General features: G+C 41.9%; 1 protein-coding gene across 1 annotated transcript in view; it reads left to right on the top strand.

Annotated features, from left to right (window-relative positions):
* Positions 1-15,558, top strand: part of LOC120534882 (carboxylesterase 5A-like) — a 49,001-nt gene extending 33,443 nt beyond the window's left edge. The window contains exons 8-10 of the mRNA XM_039762396.1: positions 9,709-9,858; positions 10,760-10,832; positions 14,746-15,558. Of these exons, the coding sequence (XP_039618330.1) occupies positions 9,709-9,858; positions 10,760-10,832; positions 14,746-14,932 (410 nt within the window). The 3' untranslated portion in view covers positions 14,933-15,558. The remainder of the gene's footprint in view (positions 1-9,708; positions 9,859-10,759; positions 10,833-14,745) is intronic.
* Positions 15,559-15,770: the final 212 nt, after the last annotated feature.

Raw genomic sequence — 15,770 nt, 5'->3', positions numbered from 1 at the left:
TCCAAATGTATTGCTGCATATTAGGTTCAGTGTTACACAAATAACACTCGGAAAAGTCAATTTAAGCACACTTTATTCTTGAACTTGAAGTAACAATATTGGAATCATTAAAGGCATCCAGAAAACATAATAAACTTCTTCACTCATTTGACTCCAGTCGTGAGTTCCTGGAAATTAAAACAATTCAGTGGTGTCTTCTTCAGTGCTATTGAGCTGCAGAAGTGTGGCACCACAAGCTCTGCGGACAGCCTGTAAGACAGGAAAGTCAGCCAGGCAGTGAAATGCTAGATTGGCAATTAACCAGTTCTAAAGATTTTTCCTACCTTGAGATATGAGAACTGTGCAAAACCACAGTTGATTCTGCATTTATTAATCCAGTATCTGTCTGAAAGTGTGCTTTCCCTGTAACTAAACCTGTACTCTCAATTTTTAGAGTAGGTTTAATTACAGAGATGGCACACATCTAGACAGATACTTCTTTAATATAAGAGAGATTGCGTGCAGTTTTGCACAAGTGTTAAATCACTAGTTCATAAACAAAATGGAAGTAAATGGACATGAATTAAAATCTTTCTGAAAAGAACATCTTCTTTTATGTGCTCATTTGAAGTTGTTCACGTTGTATTGCTATTTATATACCTCTTTCAAAAGCTGGATGACATGATATTCTCATCCTTGCTTGACAAAATTGCTGCTGTATTGATTTAAGTTGGAGTTTTAGCAATGCCTGACTTTGAACTCTCTGGAATTAGTGCTCAGCCAGTGCAATATCTGGTGTAAGGTACATGTATTACAGCAAGAACCAGCATAAATGGCTATGAAGAGAATATCTGCCATTGTTAAATCCCTGCATGCACTTACTGTATATGTCATATTACTGACAAAATCATCTAGCTATAGCAAATATTTAGTGGTTTATATTTTATTAAGAATCTGATACTAATGCATGTAGTATTGGCCTTATGTCTGTATAATTAAATGCACTCTTAAAAATAAAATTTGCATTTCCTTCTTAACTGAAATTCCCTGCACTTGACATGTAACATTGCGAATTATGTGTCAGACTAGCATGCTTACAATGCCATATGACAAAGGCAAAACCCAAGTGGCCACAGGAAGATAGTCATACAGAGGATGGCGGACAGGTTAAGCAACCATATCCCAAACACAGGCAAGAGGTCTGGAACTGGATTCAATCAATAACTAAAACACTAGGCAAAGTCTTAATACCAGAAGTAAAATATCAAACAAAAACAAAGCTATAGACCAAGGTGGTATACAGGCAAAGATTTCAGTAAGCTGAAAAATATGTTTCTTTTTAAAAATACCTGCTTTATTTACAACAACGATACTACAATTAAATTGAACCCAAAGTACAGATTAAGGAGTCATCCACAGCACAACACCCATCCTAATTAAAGGGCATGTAATATAGCCTGATGAGTTTCATTGGTAACCTCTTCCCCAATGTTGCCCAATTAGAAGAACTCTGTAACACTCTATACCTCTGTGGTGAGGTATGGCTCCACACAACTACTTACTAAAACGGGGGATTTCCAGCATTTTAACAGGAGTTCCCTTCTGTCCCTGACTATTTAATGTATGCCATTTTTAAGTTCTGTGTTAAAGTGGTAGCAATCCCTCTTGGATACACAGGGCTAGCACCTACATATCCTCCACAGCTTACTTCTTCTTGTCGAAATTAAATATCACAATGGGACATTATAGTGACAGTAAAAATCTTGAACACCTGTGACATAATGTTATCTATGAAATGCTATTATCCTAAGCCATTTTACTGTCTTTTTACTGGCCTAGATAGAAATAGATAGATAGATAGAGAGATAGATAGAGAGATAGAGAGAGAGATAGACAGAAGCTCTGTAATAAATATTATATTTTAACAAACAATAACCCACCTCTCAAATACACACTGAATTGAATAAAAAGACAGAAAACTAAAAAAAAATACTTTTCACTTGGCTAAAGATAAAAAAGCCACAGAGAGGCATTTTAATGGCATACTGCTTTTGGGTGTAAAGGAGCCCAGTAGCATTTCTTGACAAACTTCTACTAAATAATTCATTGGCTAAATGTACTCAATGTCATTATGTTAAATAGAGGATGTGCTGCATTGTTCATAATAGCACTCAGTTTTGTTTTAATTCTCTCTACCACTACCACCTCCAGCAAGTTGAAAGTCTGTCCAATAACTGAGCCTGCCCTTTTAATTAGCTTGTTGATTCTGTCATAGGAGGAACATTTTTGTTCACTTTCCCTTTAGTAAAAAATATGTAAATAATAAATGTAAATGCCAAAAATGAAGGGGCAATAGGCACCCTTTGTTTGAGATTTGGATGTTAAGTGAAAAGGCAAATATCCTGAATAATTCTGTTTCAGGTTATTGTTGATGGCTGTCAACAGGACATAGATATTTACTTGTTTTGCAAAAGAGTCACTTGCTTTGTAGATCAGACTGCTTTGATTGGTATCTCATCAACATGCAATATTGTGAAAACAGAACTACCTGCTTCCTTTGAAACTTAACATGTTCTGGGTACATTGGTTTCTAATGAGCATACAGTGGTATTGGTACTTCTTGATAGCAGGCAACAATACTCTTGTTTAATCAATGAAGATGTGTTTACACTATTGTCAAGCAATGGAAATTGGTATGTACCATTGTTTAATCAATCGTCATGCTGATCTAGGTAAAGACTGAAGAAGTTATATACACCTGGGCAGTGGGGTGTTGTCGGACGGTGCAAAGAGAAAGAGCGCAAGGCAGAAGGGACAGAGCAAGACCAGAGGATGGTGTGAAGCAAGGGAGATGGCACTGCTCACACAGAATGCAGAGACTTGCAGGCAGACAAGAGTATGTGCTGACAAGACACAAGGCACACATACAGTGACACATACCTATAGGGAGGAAGAGACAGTTTCTCCAGAGAGATGCCGATTGTAGGTCAAGAGAAAGTGGGAAGACTCATGAGAGGACTGAGTGAAGCTGGCGGACAAGAAGTGAGGTGTGTTTAGGTAGTTGTAGCAACATGTGGAACCCAGAAGTGAAAAAGTAACACTCGCTCCACAAGGGAGAGAGAGATGCCATCAAGAAATTGACAAGATAGCAAGACTTCTGTTGGGAAATAAGCATAAGATAAACAGAGTGTTTCAGTGGGACAGTTGGAAGACTAATCATTGTGTTAACACTAAGTGCAACTTGGACATCACACAACCAAAGGTTGTATCCTCCACTGTTATGTTTCAACAGACTGTGTTGACTGTGCGCTTTCTTTTTAAAAGGTTTTCGCTCCTGATATCTTTAAACTCTTATCTACTTTTATCTTCTTGGTGGATTTTATATTGTCTGCTGTAATACAAGTTAGTGTTGTTTTTCTTGAAATTACTGCCATGTCTTTCATTGTGTTTACTCATGACCTGATTGAAAAAACGTATATATTATTATCTTTAAATTTCAAGAGTTCCCAGATTCTTGATAAAACTGGGTGGCATAGTCAGATCCTCCTGATCTTCCTGCTAGGACATTGGACATCTCTGAGTCCACAATGTCATGCTTCAGCCAGCATTTTCCCCCTGGCTGGTGTTCATAGTTGTGTTTCTTTTCTGTTTTGTTTAATTTTGTGTCATTTATTTGTGTTAGTGTTTCTTTAGTATATTTTACTGTGTGTGTGTTGGGAAAGGGGTAATCCTCAAATTAGTTGTGAACCACCCAATCTCACTGAGATTGCACTGGTGGTCAACCAGCTGAGGGTAGGAAAGGCTGCAGGGATCTGTAATATTTGGGGTGTACTTCTCCAGGCTGGTGGTAAGGCTGCCCTCCTGGCATTGCAAGCAATCTTTTGTTTAATATGGGAGGTGGGCTTCATCACAAGTGACTGGAAAATGGCACTTCTTGTCCCTATCTGGAAAGGGAAGGGTGGTTGTCTGGATTGTGGTAACTATAGAGGGATGTCATTACTCTCTGTGCCAGGTAAGGTCCTTTCTAGGGTCATCCTTATTAGGATCCACGATCATTTGCTCACCTACCAGTGATCGGAGTAGTCTGGTTTTACACCTACCATCAACTGCATCCTGGCACTGAGGGTTCTCATCAAGCGCAAACATGATTATTGCAGAGTTTCTTTGCAGCCTTTGTTGATTTTCATAAAGCATTTCTCTCAGCTGATTGAACTGACCTGTGGAACATCCTAAGACTTCACAGGATTCCCCCAAAGTTGCTGGATGTCATGGCCTTTCCTGTGCACTAGTACTGTGAGTGCTTTGCAGAAAGGAAGCAGAACCTCTGCATTTTTCCCAGTTGATGCTGGGGATTGTCAGGGGTGTGTTCTTGCTCCTGCCTTGTTCAATGCTTGCATAGACTGCGTGTTGGGCAGGGTTATGGGGTCCAGTGCCTGTAGGGCATTTGTTGGTGAAGAAGGATTCACTGATATTGACTTTGCCAATAAAGCTGTGATCTTCACATAGTCAATGGAGGCTCTGATCGGGGTTCTCAAGAGACTGTAGTGAGGAGTCTGAGTGTCTGGGCTTTCGAGTGTCCTGGATAAAAACCAAGGTCCAGGCCATTAATGACCTCTTGGGCACAGCCATCAGCAGTGTGTCTGTCTGCAGAGAGAGTGTTGACTGCATTGAGAGGTTTACTTACCTCTGCAGCAACATTCATGTCTCTGGTGACTCTTCCAGTGAAGTCAGTAGACAGATTGGGAGAGCATGGGTGGTCATGACGTCACTGAAAAGGGGTGTGTGGCGCTTCTGATACCTTTGCAAAAGGATAAATGTCAAAGTCCTGGTGCTTCCTTTTTTTATATATAGTTGCTAGATTGGACACTATCTAGTGACCTGAGACAAAGACTGGACTCCTTCACTATTGTGTCTTTTCAGAGAATCCTTGAGTACCATTGGTTTGACTGTGTATTGAATGAGTGGTTGCTCATGGAGTCCTGCATTACCTGCATTGTGAGGGAGCATCTGTTATGGCACTACAGCCATGTGGCACGATTCCCCAAGGGTTATCTGGCTCACAGGACCCTCATTGTTGAAGACCCGAGGGCTGGACCAGGCCAAGGGGACACCCATGTAACACCTGGTTGTGGCAGATAGATGGTCATTTCTGGAAGGTGTGACTGGACTGGGGTCTGCCTGGGGACTTGCCAACTGAGATCCCAAGCTGTTTCATCATGTAGTGGGTGTGGCAATGCCCTATACCAGTGCATGCTCCTGAACATGACCTGACCTGTAGATGGATATTTTAACTGTGTTTAGGTTATATTTTCTATAAGTGTGACCTAGACACCCGTCACAATTCAGTAGGCCTCCTTTGAAGTGATGTTACCAGCTAAGCACACCACAATGTTGAAAACTGCACACATTGCTGTTATTAATTCAACAGTTGAGTAACATAAGTTAACTGATGCTTAATGAATAATTTATATATTGTAATGAGTACAGTGATGGAAGAGATAGAAACTGTGGAGCCGACCCGGACACAGATAGGCGGACATGTTGTTTTCAAACCACCACATGTTTGTTTACAATATTTACAACAATAGGAATGGTCACTCAGACCCAGTCTCATGTGCACAAACCCCAAACACAGTCCTGGCCACAATATGCCTTTCTTCGGGCCGCCTCCACTCTCCTCTCTCTTGCCTTGTCCTGCCTCCACCTGACTCCAGCTTCGAATGAAGGGAGACGGCCCCTTTTATACATGACCCGGACGAGCTCCAGGTGCTTCCGACACTCCCCCGTTGGCCACTCCCCAGCGTGGCGGAAGTGCCAGCTGTTCTCCCGGCAGCTCTCCGGGTGTCGTCCAAAGCCTTCCCTCCAGCACTTCCTGGTGTGGCGGAAGTGCTGAGGCAACATGTCCCCAAGGCATTGGGGCGCCTCCTGGCGGTGGCCACGGGCCCCTACAGGGTGGGGCTTCCATGCCCTGAATCTGTTGCCCCCAAAGCAACCAGGAAGGCGACCCCCACGTGATCCAGGGTGGGCGCAGACCCACATCCGGTCCTTCATGGCGTCCTGGCCGGGTCGTTGCCCCAGCATCCCTGACAGTGCCCCACAGCCAGCGAAGACCACTCGTGGGAAAGAGCAACCCGTCCCACGTGGGCAGCACAGTCCCGAAGCGGGTCCTACTCCAGGACAGCCGGGTCCGTCCCGCCTCCAAGCAGGGACAGGGGCGGAGACGCGGCCTGAGCACCACCACTTGGTGCTCCCCTGCGCCTCGCACAGGTTGCACTCCTCCCTCTTACCGGCACCCCGGGGCCCCCTCATTCGGCACCCTCTCCGAGGCCTCTGCGCCCCTTTGGTCGGAGTCACTCGCTCCCCTGCAGCCTCCTCCAGCCGTGGTGGCACCCGCATACCAGCAGAGAGATTCTTCAGCAGACGGTCCGACATCTGAGGGCAGGTCCCCAACGAAGCGGGGTCCTACTGCTCGCCCGCGGTCCGTCCCTGCAAAAGAGAACACGGGCAGAACCGCTGCCAAGGCACCCTTCCTGTGCCACGCACTGGCAGCGTCCCCCCCTCCAATCGGCACCCCGGCACTTGCCTGTTCGGCACCCTCTCCTCGGCATCACAGCCATGTTTGGCAGACCCTCCTGCATGCTGTACGGAGTCGGCTGTACTCACCGTCTCTGCCGCACCGCTCCGGCTGGAGATTCCAGCGTCGCGTCGTCTCGTTGTCGCTAACGTCTTCAGTGCCGCGAGCGCCTTCCTCTCCAGTACCAGCACTTCAGCCTGGATGGCATGTGCATCTGCAATACACGCTGCTCTGCGGGCTGAAGGCACACCTCCAGCTCTGCCAGAGCAGCCGGCAAAGACAGGAAGTTAACCGACGCGGAGCCTACCTGTCTGTCAGCCTCCGATGCTGGCCACTTCCTGTGGGCCTTCTCCTCCGGCCCAATCGGGTCTCCCCCCTGCCCGTGATGGATATTCCCTGGTCCCGCCTCTCTGCAGTCATCGGCGGGCACACAAGACACACCGTCCAATCGCATGCCTATCAGGGGGAGGGACATCTGGTCCACGGCCATCTTGCCTCCCCTTCTGCGGTGGCGACGTGCTTGCCGGCAGCCCTGCTGTTGCCAGCGCCTTCCGAACTGCAGCGTCTCCTCCTCCACAGCCCTCGCGGCTGCCTCCGTCCTGTCGGAGCTCCACAGACCAGTATGCGCCCGCCACTGACACAGATCCGGGAGGTCCCTGCCTGAAAAACCAAAAACACACGCGGCCCCCAAGGGCCGGCTGCCGTTAGGCAGGGCACTCATCTCCCCGGACTCGTCCAACCGAGGAAACGTCCTCGGCGTGGCCTCTCTGGATGCAATGCTGTCCCGGGCGCCTCCAACAGTGGCGCTCGTCGGAGACCGCTGCAGTCATGCCATGCACGACGCCAGCTTGAGACAGGGGAAGACGGCTCTCCTGCGGATCCCTGGCGGTCCGTGGGGTTTCTTTACCCCGCAGGGCTGTGTGCAAGCAGCACCCGCGGCACGTGGGTGGGGTCCCCTGCTGCGCCAGGGGAAAATTTTTTACTACAGGTCCCTGCCTTGGAACAGGCGGAGCATCCTGCCGGCTACGCCAGATGTGGAGCCGACCCGGACACAGACAGGCGGACATGTTGTTTTCAAACCACCACACGTTTATTTACAATATTTACAACAATAGGAATGGTCACTCAAACCCAGTCTCATGTGCACAAACCCCAAACACAGTCCTGGCCACAATATGCCTTTCTTCGGGCCGCCTCCACTCTCCTCTCTCTTGCCTTGTCCTGCCTCAACCCGACTCCAGCCTCGAATGAATGGAGACGGCCCCTTTTATACATGACCCGGACGAGCTCCAGGTGCTTCCGACACTCCCCTGTTGGCCACGCTGTTCTCCCGGCAGCTCTCCAGGTGTCGTCCAAAGTCTTCCCCCCAGCACTTCCTGGTGTGGCAGAAGTGCTGAGGCAACATGTCCCCAAGGCATTGGGGCGCCTCCTGGCAGTGACCACGGTCCCCTACAGGGTGGGGCTTCCATGCCCTGAACCTGTGGCCCCCAAAGCAACCAGGAAGGCGACCCCCACGTGATCCAGGGTGGGCGCAGACCCACATCGGGTCCTTCATGGTGTCCCGGCCGGGTCGTTGCCCTGGCATCCCTGACAGCACACATATGCAGAAAGACCATACAGGATATACAAGTTTGATACCTCAGACAGTAAGGTGTATTTATTAACACAGAAAAGGCAGATCGCTAAACCCTAGCATGCCAGTGAAAGCATCATTTTTGTTAGGGGGCATGGGGAATGCCACTCTAAACAACAAAGATGTTTGCACACCCACAATGATGATTCATCCATCCATTATCCAACCCGTTGCCAGATCATTATTTAGTTGAGCAGCCTGCCTCCTCATGATGGCTTTTCCTGTGCATGAATCATCAACACTCCTGACGTCTGCCTCCTCGTCTACTCTGCCATACACAGCACTTCAGCTACTCCATTCAGCTCCTATCATCCACATGGAGGTCTATCTCATGTAGGCTGTTCTTTCCCGTTCATTACCTTCTGCCACCAGAACACTCTGACCTCTTGACCTTTGTACCACTGGATGTAAAGACCCTGGACAGGATTCCCTAGAAAGCTTAGTAACAGAGAGGACACTGCTAGAGAATTTGCTGTCAATCAGGAAACTCCATATCATCTCTAAGTGTCATCACGGACAAATCTGTTTGTCTTCTGGCTGCTTCAATGTCTTGCTGATATTTTGACTATCGTATAACTTTATAGCATAACAACAGCAAATAGTTTAGTGAATCATTGTGGTCTTCTTTCTGATAAGGCATGTTTGGCATTTACAGTTACACAATAATGTTAATTTCCTTAGTTATTCATTTAGATGTGCAGTCAGAACTTGGATGCTGTGCAGCCTCGTCCATGGTTCTGATGGTGTCAGATTTGTTAGGTACATTTCCTGTTTTGGTGTTTACTGAGTACCAAAAACTGCATCTCCTCTAGTTCCTCGTTGTCATCCCGGCAGTTCTTTTCATCTCCTTTTTATTTGGTGTCATACCCAAAGCCCAGTGTTCTAATGTTGAATTTACAGTTCATCTTTTTATAAACATAGCTGCCAATTCTTTCAGCCTCACATTGTCTTTGATTTTATTGCTGTAACTGAGAGCAGCACAGACCACATCTAACTGGCAGGAATGCATTGTTCACTTTGCCACTAGCTCACTCATTGAAGTCTTCAAATGCTGAAGTATTATCTAGTTTTGCATAATTTTTTCCCCTTGCAAAAGGTTAGGGTTGTTTTTAACATATGTAACATGTCCAGTACACATGTGTTTATATGTTTAACTGTGGCCTTTTAGGAGACTGTTCAGTCATGGAAGGCTTATCAGGTGTAACCATAGGCCTGCCGTTGGTCGAGTCATGTTAATAAGAACACGGTTGCACTTTGCTTCTTAAAATATTAACACTTACTTTGAGCACCACTTTTATGGGACATTGGATTTTTTGGCAATATCACAGTCATTGAACAACTTATTGTTCCCATCCACTTTTAAGCCAAATTCACTCATGGTTGTCTCCAAACATATGTGTTATGTATATGAATGTCCAAGATTATACTGTATGTAAGTTAAATCATTGGTTGTCAAATAAACAGTCAAAAAAGTGTTATAAGTGATGAAGAAAACTTACATTATCCCTCTTTTTTTTTAAAGATGCTGGTTCACCAGTATACTTGTATGAGTTTCAGCATCGGCCAACCTTGTATGGAGATACAAGACCCAGTTTTGTGAAATCAGATCATGTTGATGACATTGGATTCGTTTTTGGTTCATGCTTCTGGAATGGACACATTAAGCTGCTTGGTAATTTGAAACCTTTTCACTCCACATGGTTTAAAGAATATATCTTTAAGTTCTATAGACAAAGTTTAGAGTCAATATAGTAAAAATGGAAATTAATATTTTAATTACTTAATTTAAATTAAATAATTAATATAGGAGACCTTATGATAGTGACAGCAGTAAGTGCAAGACTTACCATCTCTAAGTTTGAATATGTAATTGATCATTATTAATTTTAATTACTTGCTATTACCAAAAATTATGATTATTGTGATTGCTGGTGTCCTGTCTAGGGCTGTTTTTTTCCTTGCACCCAGTGCTGCTGGGATAGGCTGCAGCTCCCTGTGACCATAAATTGGATTAAGCAAGTTGTAAGTTTTAGAATGTAATGATTTTTAATGAATAATTACTTTAAATAATAATAATTTATGATAAGTGTTACTAATAATGTAAATAATTTTTGAAAAGTCTTTTTGGGGGAAAGAAGTATCTAGATATTTCAACGGACAGTCCAGACTTGATTAGTAATATTCGCTGATCATGTTGCCAAAATGTGGTGATATTTTACATGTTGGTCGGTCATGTAAGTACAAATTTTACTGTACTTAGTCACTAAATAATTTTCACTGTTGTGTATATTTAGTGCATATGAAGCTACCAGACAAGTAACACGTGTGACATTTGCTATAACAGGTTACCACAGAGAACATAAATGTGGTCATTAATGTCTAACATGGTAAAATTAAGTTTTAGTAATGTAGTAATGGGGTATATTGAGTGACCAAATACTAGGAACTGTTTTGTTTTGTTCTGGTTAGTTTATGTTTTTGTTAATCATGTCATTTGAACATAACATTATCATAAATTAAATAACTATAACAAAAACAACAATCCTACATAATGTTCAATAAATGTGTCACAGGTAATCTAACTGAGGAAGAGAATCAACTATGTCGAACAATTATGGCATACTGGGCTAATTTTGCTCGAAATGGGTAAGAGAAATCTTTTTTCTGTAACAACATAAAAAATCTCATGGCTTTAAATGGAATTAAAGGTCACCCACCACAAACTGTCCAAATGGATGGCCTCTATCTTGTACTATCATGGGAATGCACACTTGCTCTTCACATCCACAATGTACAATGGGACAAATTGTTCCTACTAGACATCGGGTCCTCCAGTCCCCCACTGCATGTTCCCAAGTTCTGTCATAGCCCCTCTTGCAGTTGCATAAAAAGGTAAAGTTGGCTATAGGTGTCAGCACATTACTTAATAGTACAAACATACAGGTAAAGGATAACAATTGGGCATGCACAACTCTGCCAAGTGATTGAATTCTGCTCATCCCACTGACATTGCTCCTGTCCACCACTGAGGTGCTACAGAGTTAAATTAAAAATTCATTATAACAGAATAGTTCTTTTGACCAACCGAGCATCTGTGTTTTGATGTTATTCTGACTTACCAGAACAACAACTTAACAAAGATATTGTCCATACACTTTTTATCATTAAAGTAAATTCTAAACAGAAGCTAATATTTAACTACAATGCTGAAATAAAGTCAATGTTCTGAAGATAACTATGAAGGACACCAAAGAAACCATTTACAAATATATCCAGTTCCTTCATCTGGGCATGAAAGACATCTATGTTTATGTGGCATTATGCTCATGACAATGGCTTCTCACTTCATCTTTTTTCGAAATGTTGTTCCAGCTCAGCACTTGCCTTAACCTAATTGTTCAGAATAAATGGCATCAAATCATATAGCACAACTACAAAGTTGATCATTAATCCATGGTATTAGGTATGACTCCAACTGCACTTACGTTTAGATATGTTATTCCAGACATTTAATGCCTAGCACAACAGTTCAACAGTGATTTAGCTTTCGAAACTGAATTAAGTAGGCCATTTCCTCCAGCAACACCCCTCTAGGCAGCTATATCATTTTTCAAATGACCTCAAAAATCGTAATTAAAACTGGAGAATATGTGCCAGTATCGTTTAGGGTACCAAACCCACTGTCTGTGTGAAAGCAGAGTACTATATATACAGTAGCTGTTAGACACATACACATCGTCAATACTTTCTTCACTGCAATTGAAAGTTTCATAGAGGTACTCATTATTATCCACAGGTGCAAACTCCATCTGTACAGAAACCAGTTGGTGGTTTGTGAATATCCCCACATGCCTCCCAAAGACTTCTCCTATGGAACAAGAGTACAGAGGAGACAGATAAGACAGACAGTGACCACTTTGAAGTGACAAGTATGGCTAAAGAGCTAATGCTAAGAAGTTATGTTTCATGTCTGGAGATCAAGTTTCCATTACCAAGCATTAACATGTCCAGGTTGCCTAACACTAAATTAATTCCCTGATGTCTGCCTTGCATACCTTGCTTCACTTTATTGGTGTTTACTGTAAGAATCTTAAACATCTAAAATTTTCTATCGTCCTCTGCAGCTATTCTATTAACTTAAACCAGTCAATTGAGTAAAGGATAAGTAACTTAGGCTATGTCCAGCACTAATACATTTTTGTCTGAAAATGTGGATATTAGTCTCTGTTTTTGCCTTCTGTCCACACTACCCAGGTGTTTTTAACCTCCAAAAACAGAGACTTCCAAACGCCCTTCAGAGCCATATTCTTATGAAAATTGTGGCTCAGTGTGGATGGATGAAAACACACACTTTAATCACTTTCTGATTTGTTTGTGCTTATTACATACCCCACTCTGAGTGAATTCTGCTCATTACAGTATCTCATTCCCTGACTGGTCACCATTCATGGAAGAAAAGCATATTCCAAAATCACAGACACATGGAAGATGCTTTACATGCTTTGCGTGTTGCTTTCCTGCACGCATCTAATTTGTTCTATGTACAGCTTCTTGACACAAAAGGCAAATAATTTACCAGTTTTGCGATAAATCTTATGGCCGGCAGGATTACCTTCCTTTTAAGGATTTGTTGTGAGCATGCCCAGTGTAACCAAATGGCTAAATCATATGTACAGGGAGATTCTAATAGGTGGGGCCCCGAGTTATGATGTGTTACTCACATAATAATGAAGTGACAGAAACTAAACAAATACAGTGAATACCATGATGGATGTGCAAACAATCTAATCACTTTTGGTGTATGCCATCCTTCCCTGTACTGAATTTAGAGGGAAACTGTCAATGCATTAACTTTTGTACACAGGAACTCGCTGTAGGTGACAGTCAGGCAGACAAACGCTGAAGTTCTGCTGCCTACCAACAGTCTCGACAGAAGACTGCCATGCCTCACTCGTTCGTACATTTTTCCAGGTATATGTTGATCTTTATTTCATTTGGATTGCTTCATTATTAAGACAGTAATATATTATAACTCGGTGCCCCACAAATTAGAAACACCCTGTATTTTCAGTCATTCTAGTGTGGGTGAAGGTACTTTTCTAAATGATGTGAAAACGATAATGTGGATTGGGGACCTTTTTTTATTTAAAAGTGCCATTTTTATATTAAAACATACAACTCTGTTCCCACAAAACTTGTGATGCAGTGTAAAATGTAAATAAAAACTCTGAGTACAATGATTTGCAAGTCATTTAAACCCATTGAAAATATAACTAAGACAGCATATCAGATATTGAAACTGAGAAATGTATTAATTTACTGTTTTTGAGAAATATATGGTCATTTTAAATGTAATGCTAGCAACACATTTCAAAATAAGTTAGGACAGGGGCCTGTGTACCACTTTCTTGCATCACCTCTTCTTTTAGAAATACTCTGTAAACATTTGGGAACTGAGGAGACCAATTGTATTGTGCTGAAAGTGAAATGTTGTACAATTCCTGTTGGATATAGGATTTCAGCTGCTCAACAGTTGTGAGATGTTCCACCAGGTGTTTGTTTTAGCATTACACAGATTGTCCAGTCTTTTGTTGTCCTGTCACAACTTTTTTGAAAAGTGTTTCTGGTATCAACTTCAAAATTAGCATATATTTCTTCTATTATAAAAGGAAATCCTGGGACGAGCTTTTCTCTGAGATAATTTCAACTCCCGTGAGACAAGACTTTCTGCCGAGAGATTTTTTCAAGTCCCCACTCCTCTCAAACATTTACAACCATGCCCACTGTCCAATCACTTCTCATTCGTGTGAATGCTATTGTCAGACACAGTTCCTGCCCTGTCAGCTCCAAGTGGGTTTGGAAATAAAAGTCAAAGAGTAGAAGACAAAGTAAAACATCGTAAAGAGGTTCAAAAACGTTGGCGCGATACACAGGCAGAGCAGGTTAGAGATTATGAAAGTACCAAAATTCAAAAGTCTCAAAAACTGATTGTAAAAATCGCATTAGCGCTAACAACTGAAGTTATTACTCAGTGAAATAATGAAACAGCAAAAAGAGATTGAATATATGGACATAGGTGATATGATAGAAGTATGTAGATATTGTTCAGCTTTAAAATTTAAGCTGGAGACTTGTGGATCATCTAATTTATGTTGCTATCAGGGAAAAGTAGTGTTTCTTTCCAATGAAGAGACCTATCCACGAAAATTAAGAGATTTGTTCTTTGGTGAAAGTGAAATTCACATATGCAAGCAGCAGAGACACAAAGTGGCTGGCATATAGCACCTGTCTGGTGGGTTGGTCAGCAAAGCAAGCAGGGGACGCCCTAGTTTCATAAAAGAATAAAATATCTCAGTGTCAATATCTGATAAGTTGTCTTTGTTGTATTTTCAAATAAATATGGGTTTAAATAATTTGCAAATCATTGCATTCTGTTTTTAGTTACATTTTACACAAATGGGTCTGTACTAATGTGGACATTGTATACGTAAAGTAAGATGTTCTATAATTTTATATGCAGTTACTCGTGACATAAAAATGCTTCTCTTTGAATGTGCAGGAATCCTAATGGAGATGGGCTGGAATCATGGCCACTGTATAATGATGGTGAACAGTACATGGCTCTCAACTTAAAGCAGAGTAGCGGAAGAGGACTGAAAAAAGAAAAAATGACTTTCTTGATGGAAAAACTGCCTGAATTAATGAAAGAACACAGTAAAAACACCGAAGTTCACATGGATCTATAATGAAGAGAAAAAAAGCAGGGTGCACTTCAATATCACTAAATATCTGGAGAGAAAAAAAGTTAAAAATGCAATTTTCATATACTGTAGTAACTTTTTAAAGTATAATTTTTATTTGATACATTTGGGATTTTAAAAAAGACAAAATTTTTATTGTCTATCATGTTTCTGCTATTAATAGTTATATTCATTCTGCACGTCTTGGTACTACGGCCTTCAGCAGAATGAGTATGCTAATTTCAGATTCAAGCTGGCTCAGTCTAGTTCTCAGGAAATGTCTTCAGCCAGTCATATATTGTAGTTATGTATGAATTAAAAAGTTTAAGGCATCTAAAATTAAAAAATATATAATTGAACCTCCCAGGTAAAAGGCTACAGATTGAGCAGAAACTGAAAAAAGAATGGGAATGGGTTGAAATAAATAACCATGCATTATGAAAAAAGACCCGGTTGTCCAAAAGATATGCTGGCTTTGTAAATAAAATAATTATGTTAGAGATTACTTACACAAAAATATTGACTTGACATCTGAAGTAAAATGTCTTCCAAAAACACTGTTATTTCCATTTCACAATAATTCCCTCATTTATCAAAAAAGTGCATTAAAGATACCCCCCTGTTTAGCAATACTCTGAATAATTTGTTTATTTTTACAATTAAATAGTGTTTATAATTGAAAGAGTTTTTATTAAAGTTTAATTCTCTTTTCTTAGCACAATACTCCGCTTATAAAACAATTAGGCTCCAAACACAGGCTGCAATACCCTACAAATAGTATATAAAGGGAGATGTGTAAAGTATTTTTTTTCTTAAGCTAACATTGCAACATTTACTTTTAAAT

This window comes from Polypterus senegalus, chromosome 9 (genome assembly GCF_016835505.1).
Source record: "Polypterus senegalus isolate Bchr_013 chromosome 9, ASM1683550v1, whole genome shotgun sequence".
Taxonomy (NCBI): Eukaryota; Metazoa; Chordata; class Cladistia; order Polypteriformes; family Polypteridae; genus Polypterus; species Polypterus senegalus.
The sequence above is the reverse complement of the archived record's forward strand: the minus strand, read 5'-3'. Positions and strand labels throughout refer to the sequence as shown.